Source organism: Candoia aspera, chromosome 17 (assembly GCF_035149785.1).
Source record: "Candoia aspera isolate rCanAsp1 chromosome 17, rCanAsp1.hap2, whole genome shotgun sequence".
Lineage (NCBI taxonomy): Eukaryota > Metazoa > Chordata > Lepidosauria > Squamata > Boidae > Candoia > Candoia aspera.
In genome coordinates this window covers 1,057,078-1,066,191 of record NC_086169.1, presented here as the reverse complement: position 1 = coordinate 1,066,191, position 9,114 = coordinate 1,057,078, and the positions used below count along the sequence as shown (strand labels likewise).

The 9,114-nt window shown below is 49.6% G+C and overlaps 1 protein-coding gene across 1 annotated transcript; it reads right to left on the bottom strand.

Moving 5' to 3' along the window:
* Positions 1-220: 220 nt before the first annotated feature.
* On the bottom strand, positions 221-7,144 carry CTSK (cathepsin K). The gene is made up of 8 exons (XM_063317213.1): positions 7,055-7,144; positions 5,375-5,507; positions 4,631-4,753; positions 3,277-3,432; positions 2,206-2,424; positions 1,579-1,744; positions 1,183-1,288; positions 221-477 (listed from the first exon to the last, which is right to left on the bottom strand). Exons 2-8 carry the CDS (start codon positions 5,504-5,506, stop codon positions 378-380), a joined length of 1,002 nt encoding a protein of 333 aa, XP_063173283.1. The 5' UTR covers position 5,507; positions 7,055-7,144; the 3' UTR covers positions 221-377.
* Between the last annotated feature and the right edge of the window lie 1,970 nt (positions 7,145-9,114).

The window sequence follows — 9,114 nt, the reverse complement described above, 5'->3', positions numbered from 1 at the left end:
ATTAAAAGAGACAGCAGCGCACTTAGATGCCCCCCTCTCTCCCGCAGGCACCTCAATTCTTGCTTTGGAAGCCACGAAAATACTTCAAGACCAAGGTCCTTTTTGCGGGGGGCCGGTTACACCTGGGTTTTCCAATTCGCCATTAAGTCAAGGCCATGCCTCCTGGGAACACATTTCTCCAGTCTTTGCAAAGAACAAATTAAGCAACGTTTTGTGTAAAAAAAAAAACTGGAAGGAAATCTTTTTAATACGCGCTCAGCCCCACATATGAAGCAAAACAGCTCTTTTCTGTGTCATTGGTCCCTCTCGTCAGCTCGGGAGCCCAGCCGTTGGCCAGCCAAGGAGCAGGCTCTGGTACCAGATCAGGCCGCCACTGGTCACATCTTTGGGAAACTGGCTAAGTTGGCAATTCCACAGGCGTTGTCCATATTCCGGGCCATGAGGACATAGCCTTTGTCACCCCATTCTTCCCCCCAGCTGTGGGTGGAAAGTGAAAAAAAAGGGTTAGAATTAGAAGCCTTCGTTATACTTCTGCATTTGGACTTCTGGCTTCATGGTGGAAAGTGCAGCTGCTCCAAAATGCCAGTTAAGTGACACGTCCCTCATCTGCAGAGGTCACTTCACTGTTTTCCAGGAAGAATTCAAAAGGCCTCTTTTGAATTCTGCTTCTTGCCTGCCTCTGAATCACGGTCTCTGAACAGCATGCCACCCCAATGTGGCACTGCAGCTGCCCTCTTGCAAAAAACAATTCCCAGGAAAATCAAATTTGTTCGTTTGTTTGTTTATATTTCAAATTTCTGTCACCACCCATCTCCCCCAAAGAGGGACTCTGTAACTAGGCACGCTGCAAATTTAAAGAGCCCTCAAACTTCCAGAATATCCCGTCATTTGGGGAAACAGATATTTAAGGATCTGTCACAATGGATCCTGGGACAAACTGATTTCCATAACGGGCCTCCCGCCATGCCATTTTCCCTTGAAATATGAAGTTTTTACTTTTGACAAGAGCTAGCTTTCTCAGTGCATTTTTTCTTTTTTAATTTTGGGCAGGTGTTTTTTTTTTTTTACAGGGAGCAGCTGTTGCATTATGGTTGGTCTGTGGCTACCAACAGCAAAATATAGGGTTTTGTGCCCCAGAATATGATTCCTCACGTAAAGCTGGGGGAAAATATTGAGTGGTACCTGTTTTTCACGATCCAGTGCTTGGTGCCCTTTTGCGTTCCATAACCCACTGCCAGGACGGCGTGATTGATGTTACTAGCGTTGCAGTTTTCGTCGTAATACACACCTGAGAAAATCGGAAAGAGAAGTCAAATCCCTTTTTACTGCTGCTTCCTGAGCCAGGCCATGGTCATCTTTGGTGTGTGGTGGGATGAGGCTTCTCTTGACCTCTCAGGATGAGCGAAAGGAGGCCTTTCTCCCATGACAATGAATTAAGATCCTTGGATGGCAGAGAAGAACATGGACAGAAGCAAAAGGCAACCTATGGAAAATACACAGCTGGTTCAAGAGAAGAGGATTCCCACGTGCTTCCTCACCTCACCACGCTCTGGACTCCCAGCCTCCTTCCTGACTCACCTCGGCTGTAGAACTGGAAGGAGGGCAGACTGGCATCGATGCCCACGGATACGGGGCCGATCCGGGCTATGGCCCTTTTCAGAGCCCGCTCATTTCCTTCCGGGATCTCTCTGTAACCACGGCACTTGGCGGCCTTGCCAGTGGGGTTGTACATGCAATTTTCATCCTGCAGAGTGGGAAACGGGGTCGCACGTCAGCTTTTCTTTCCTCTAGCAACCAATACCCAAACGCTGCTTCCGTGTGCTTCAAGTCTCCCGGCTGTGGCGCGTTCCCTCTCCCAGCCAAGCCGTCTCCTCACCGACTGTTTGTCCAACTCCCCAAATCCTGCACCAGCATATTCTATTAATTGGGACGATCGGGCAGTTGCTCGGCCCCTTGGACAGTCTCAATCACAATACCGGGCCATTGTTTTTCCTATTTGCCCCCTCTGAGCAACGTGCCACCGACGTTTTAATTGCTCTCTATTTTGTCTACTTCAGTCACACGGTTGCACTTCTTAATACGCCCTCCTTTCTGAGCAGAGGGATATTTTACCTGGAGCTGCCAGCCATCTTGGGGACCCCCCTTTCCAGAAGGCCAGCAGCACAAGAGGCAGCCATGCTGGTTAAAATCGGAGAAGGACCGTACCTGGCCTATGTAGGGATAGGAATCATCCGAATCGATCCCCCGGTTCTCCTTCACGTACTCAAAGGCGTTGGTCATGTACCCCCCGCCGCAGCCGCTGTTGCTGGTGACGCAGTCGACCAGGTTTTGGGGGCTGAGGTTGAGCACTTTGCCCGTCTTCTTCTTCAGCTGCCCCTCCAGAGCGCCAGCCGAGCTAAACGCCCAGCAAGAACCACACTGACCCTGCCAACAGAAGAAGAACAGCTGCCAACGGCGGGGATAAACCCTGCACCTTCTTTCCAAGGGTGGGGGGGGCAGCTTGGTTTTTCTGTTTTTTCGTTTGCACAAGCACCGAGCAGAACGACTGGTCTCCAGTGGTGTTGCAGCTAAGAAAGCAATCCACCAAAGGTTTGAAAGGCTGGTGAAATTTTATTCTTTCCCCTTTCCTGGTCAGTTTGCTCTCCATCCTCCTCCTGGCTCCTCGCTGCATTTCGCTCTCTTAGTCTAAGCTGCTCGCTTGCTTCTTAGAAGTTTATTTTTATTTTACTTCCCTCCTACTGGGCATATACGATGCTCTCATCCCGTCCACAGTCGGGTTCTTTTGCCCCTGTGTAATTCCTGATCGCCCGGGATGTCCAGGGGAATGTCCTAATATATGTATCGGTTGCAAAATCTGGTTTGTTTGTTGGTTTATTATTCAAATTTTATTACCGCCCATCTCCCCCAAAAAGAGGGACTCTGGGCGGCTTACACTAAAATCAAGCTACAACCATAAACATTGAAATCCCATTAAAATCAAGCACATTACAAATATAAAATGCAATAAATAAATATAAAGCCCAAGCGGCTATAACATTCCAAGCTGGTGGGAGGGGCTCTAGGGTGCGAGCCACCCCCAAGAATGGTTCCCCACGTGTAACAATGGTTCTGGTTTGAACTCAGAAAGCACGCCTTGGCGAGCGGATATCGGGGTCCGTGACTTCAGCCCTAGCGAGGGCCAGTCCCCAAAAGGATTAGATGAACAAGGGAGTAAAGTGACAGAGATGCAACTGAAGTTTCATCCAACAAGCTTGAAAATAACCCAAGAGGCATTACCTGGTTTTTGACCGGGGTTACGTAGCCCTTCTTCCGGTAATCCACAGCATCAGGGACCTGCTTCTCCCAGTCGGGGATGTAAAGAGTCTCATTATTCTGGACACGGGATGGAGGCACTTTAAGCCCAGTCATGGTCTGGATGACCTCCTCGCTGGTCTGCAGAGGTGGGAAAGAGAAAGAGAGAGAAATGGGAATATGGTCAAGCAGAGTGTTGGAGGCTAATCTCCCATTTCCCCTTGATGAAGCAGGGAGCAACTGCTGCGTTCCAGTTCATTTTTGACTGCTTTTACATCCATTTTATCCCAAAATGACCTTCTCCAAATGGATCCCGCCACCCCCAGCCTGCTGGAAGGCCTGTGGTGGGAGAAGGCCACCAGGAAAGACAATCCTTAAAACAATACAAAGGGCCAATGTTCTGGAGACCCACGGTCCATATTTGTGAGTTTCTGTTTAATGCTTCTCTATGGTTGATCTACTCACATGCAAATGTGAGTAGATCAATAGGTACCGCTTCGGCGGGAAGGTAACGGCGTTCCGAGTCGTCATGCTGGCCACATGACCCGGAAGTGTCTATGACAACGCCGGCTCCAAGGCTTAGAAACGGAGATGAGCACCGCCCCCTAGAGTCGGACTCGACTGGACTTTACGTCAAGGGAAACCTTTACTTTACTATGGTTGGAAGACTAGGGAAAAGAAGGGCCAGATGGCACACATCTTGAGAGAGGGGGACAGAAAATGCAAATGAAGGGACCCAAACTTTTGAGCAGCAATAAGAAGGTATAATTAAGTGCACCAAGGCTGGATGGAAAATAAGAGTTTTAACAAGTGTGAGTCACAGCTTGGGAAATGCTGTCTTGAATGCATTGTAGTGTCGATGCCAAATGAGAGCAAATGCATTTTGGAAAGGAAGGAAGGAAGGAAGGAAGGAAGGAAGGAAGGAAGGAAGGAAGGAAGGAAGGAAGGAAGGAAGGAAGGAAGGAAGGAAGGAAGGAAGGAAGGAAGGAAGGAGAAAATCATCTGCTTCGAAATTGGCTCGGGCATCGCAACCAATAAATAGGAAAGTGCTGTGGATTTTCCACGTCAATGTGCTGAATTTCACAGCAACTCCCACTCTGGGCTTGAGCCAAGAAGTGATATGCCCAGATCAGATGGAGCCTTTTCAGTACATCTGTGAACCTGGTTTATTCTAGCGTGCAGCTGGCAGAGGAAAAGGGCAATGAGAAAACAAACCCCAGTCCTGCCACAGCTAGCACAGGGGCTTAATTTTAAATCTCCATGCAGCATCGTACCATTGAGCAAGCCACACCATTTTTCCCCATTTTGATTATTTAACAGAGGAACGGTCGCCTCTTACCAGGTCCCCCAGGTGGTTCATAGCCAACTCAAACGTGTGTCTTCCCAGGGAGAATTCCAGGTTATGGATGTTGATGTATCTCAGGTTTTTCTCCCATATGACCCTTCGGGGAACTTCTTCCATCTGTAAGATGCCCAGGGAAAGGGGAGGTTCAAAGATGCAACCTTCATCCACGTGGCAAGACCGTTGCCGGTCTTCCCGGCTTTGCGGGGAGCATTTCTGGGCCCGAAAATGCTGATCGCTTGAGGACGAAAACCCCAAATATTCTTTTGCTTGCCCAGGGGTTTGTGCAACACCCTTGACAGGCAGAAATACCAGATTTGATCTATAGCACCACTCTAGGTAGACTTGGGTAAGAGTTTGCAGGACGCCTCCAACTGCTGTTTTCCTCCCCCTGGCAGTTCTATAAATCAGAATTAGTCTTAGTCTTTTTAGACGGGATCCCCTGAGATTTCAGGCGGGGATCTTTTCCAGCCCAGCCAGGGGATGCTAAGAATTTCACTTGGACTTTCGGCCTGCGGTGCAGCCAAGCTGCTCCGTTAAAGCCTTTTGTCTAAATGTGATCTAAGAGTCTAGTCCTCGTCGTCCTGAATTATAGGGCCCACGGCTGGAATAGGAAATTAAGTCTGCCGACTGCTGCCGCCAGCTGGCTCTCTCAGAGGTCACAAAGAAGCCGGTAGCAAGTCTTGGACACAGGAGGAGTGAATCTGGGCTTCCCGGAGGCTTCCCGCTCCCTGTCCTTACCTTGCCACTGTACTCCTTCCTGTGGGTTTTCTTCCAAAGCTCCCACTGAGAGTCCAGCATTTTGTCTGGAGATGATGCCACCGCTGCCACGTTGGCCAGCACTGTGGCTAACAGAAGGATGACTGACCACATTCTGGAAGGAGCAAACGGGGGACACCATGGAGAAGTTCAGAGATCATGCCAACCACGGTTTACTGGGCAAGGGGTGTGAGGCACCAGTCAACTCCAAACCAATCACAGAGCCGCTTAATGCACGTGGACACGAAGCCGGGATCAGAGACTCAAGAGTAGGATGGGGCAGATCCTGAATGCGGACATTCCCAGTCAATTTGGGCTAGTTCCTGTTTTCTAGCCTAGCCTAATTCTTTCCCAATGAGCTCAGCAAGTCCTCATTTTTTCCCCTTTGCAACGCACAGAAGAAACTGCTGGGAACGCTCTATGGTGCTTTGCGTTAAAACAACGAGGCCTCTTGCGAGCAGGCAAGCTGAACTATTTCCCCAAACTCTGTGGCTCACAACATCCCTTCCCAGATCTAAAGAGGGAAAAATTTCCGTGTTAAAAGAAAAAAATTAAGAGGTTACATTGCCCAAAGGGAAACCGAGTGATTTAGGTGAAGCGTTTCCATGACACCGGGTTTCCTAAATGTTGTTGAAAGCTCCCATTTGGGCATCTCGCCCCTGCACGCCCCAGCCTTCTCTCTTCCCCCCCCCCCAATCCTTTTTTTCAAAAGGAGAACCACAGCTGGTTCCTGTTAGGAGAGACGCTTTGCCCTTCTCAGGAAAAAAGACATTCGTCCGCCAAGTCAGCAGAATAGAAACGTAAGCCACAAATTGGAAGCCAGAAATCAAAACTGTTGTCTCCAAATTTACTGCAAAGGGGGTAGGCAGTTGGGGAAATCTGCTGTCCAGACAGGACAAGAGGGTTTGTTTTCTGACATAAAATTCAATAGCTCCTCCCATCTCCTCTTTTCCAAACTTTTAACGGTGGAAAATTGTTCCCCAGTGTCACGTGAAAGATCACTCCCCCCCCCCCCTAAAAGCATGAAAACTCGACCGGTGCCAAAGTGGAATGGAGACAAGAACGCCTCTGAACGCTATCAGACAGAATTAGGAATTGAGAAAAGCAGAAAGGCGTCAAAGGATGCACCGCTATAGAGCCTTTTGACCTGTGGTTTACGCCTGATTTTAGACAATACTTTAGAACTTCTGAAACTCCTGCAGTCGGACCAGAGGACTCGACATCCGCCTCGCAGAAGCGGGGTGCTGGGTGGGGGCAGACTGGATGAATTCATTCTGCACCACACCTGAAACCAAACGGACTTAGGATCCAGCAAGGGGTCCTCATCTGGCCGCGAGTGCACCAAGGACTGGATCAATCCACCCAGCTCCCTTGAGAAGGATCTGGCTCGCATTTGGGGTGGGGGGCTAGAAAACGTTAAAAGCAACGGACAGCCCCGTTCAGCCTGAAACAGGCTGCACACTGAATTGTCACTAACTGTTCTCAAGGATCCCACCCACCACCAGGTCGTGCGCTCGGATAACCCAGCAAGGCCCCCAGCAGCTGAGACCATGGCTCGTGAGTGGCGAGGGCAGGTAATCTGAAAGCAGCCTGGCTGGGCTCCAAGGAAGATCCCCCCACCCTCTGGAAAGCACCCAGCCCTGAAACCCACCCCCTCCTTACCTTGCGTGCCCCAGGTATTGGTCTTTCCCCAGCAAATACGAGGTCCTGCCCCGCCGAGAGCAAAAAACCAAGGGCCTGGCTATTGCAGGAGCAGATACCCCTCGTGCGGTCAGCCCCCGAACAGGACAAATCCCAGCCAGCGGTTTGTTTTTATGCTGAGACGCTTTGGGGGGGGGGGGGAATCCAGCAGGCGATGGAAAATCTACAGCACTGATCTCATGCAAATTACACTCAGATCGGCAGGATGAGTGAGGCGGTGAGAAAGACGTCCTGGGGGGAGGCCCGGAAGGGGCACGCGAGAGGCTTTGGGGGAAGGGCTTGGCCCCCTCACATGATCCCCTGGCAAAATCACATCAGGCTGTTTCAGAGGGAACCGGAGGGGAGAGGAATCAGCCCGGGCCGACCTCCCACCTGAGGCTTGGCGGGATGCTCCACATTTACAGGCCAGGCTTTGCTTTCGGCACACCGCTCGCTTAAAATGCCCAGCAGCTTGCCCCGCCCGTTACCGTTATAAGGAACAGGAAAGGAGAACAGTGCCAACTTGAGAACTAAGGCATGCCAAGATGTAAAGCATCGCCATTTCCCACACTTGCAAGATCGTCTCCCTTCTTACGAAATCGCAGAACTTTTGAATCCTGTCTGACCTGCACCTATTAATGCTCAGCTTTATGTGCGCACCAAGCCAACAAATCCTTATTTAGGCACAATTTTTGAGGAGGGGGGATCGCGCTCAGGGAGCCTTGGGTAAGGATGGGGAATGGAGAAAGCGAGCCAATTTTCAAATGGGGCGGCGGCGGGGGGGAGCTTTCCTTTCCTTTCTCTTCGGAACCTTGGGTTGCTTTTGAACTTCTGTTCAAATGCTCTGTGAAAGATGCTTCAGGGACATCCTTATTTGATCTGTTTCCCTAATTTCCTCCTTACAAAGAAGGATCTGTATTTCCTTCTCGATCTGCAGGCTGTTTCTACGAAACACTTTTCCCTTTCAGCCCATGCACCAATTTCATCAGATTCTTTGCGGTTCTAAATAAGACCCGAGACTTTCTCTGATTTTGAATGCAGATTTTGGTTTATTCAACCCTTGAGCGGCTGGTTTTTCCCCACTGCCAAGTTTTGGATTCGATTATGGAGGACAGAGTGCAAGGGATTCTGCTTCTTAAGTTCTGTGGCCTGCAGAATTTGAGGGGCAAAAGACCTCCCTTCAGTTTCACTTGCAGAAAAGGATATTTCTCATGTCTCCCTCCAAGGGAGAATAAAGGATGGGATGGGGTTTCCAGCCAAGACAGAACACTGAAGCAGAGGAGGTTCACAGGTCCTGACATGATACTTATCCAGGAACCAAAAGTTATTTCATTTCTTGCCAGGTTGAAAAGAAACTTGGTTTCGGTTGGTTCAGTCAGACTGCTTTAGGACCTCACATGACGGGGTGAGCATGATTTGGCTGCATGACACGCCAGGTGCATACAAAATGCAGAACCGACTCAGTCGCTTAGGCCCAGCTTTAATTAGGCCAGCAGGATCTCGAAATAAACCTGTGAACCTCAACACAGACGCGTAGGATTCTTCTTCTTGCAAATGTTGGGTTACCAACCTCGGCAACATCGTCAGCGCTTTGACCGATGGGAGTGGGTTTTGCTGGCTTTTGCTGTGCGGCAGCCCATCCTACCTCTCTTGACCAGGGTTAGGGTCTCCGTGTTGGGAAATAAAAGGATGTTCTTCATGACTTCTACCAAGCGATAGTGGTAGGGAGGCACTGTTGGAGGTCTGGTTTGTGGATTAAAAAGACATTCAGCACTACAGCAAGGTCTTCCCTCCTGCATATCTGTAGCTTCAAAGAAAAAGCCGTTTTGCTCCATTCAAATCTTAGCCAGTTTTGCCCTAACTAAGCCTTATCACCCCTGTTTACAAATAAGATCAAGTTTGCAGACTGAAACCCCTCTCATCTCGGAAGGAATCTGGAACAATTTTAGCCATCCTTTGGCATTTCCAAAATACTAGCGGCCGTGTTAAATCTTTTGCGGGAAAAGCAACTAACAAATTTGCACTCCTTTCTTGTTCCATGT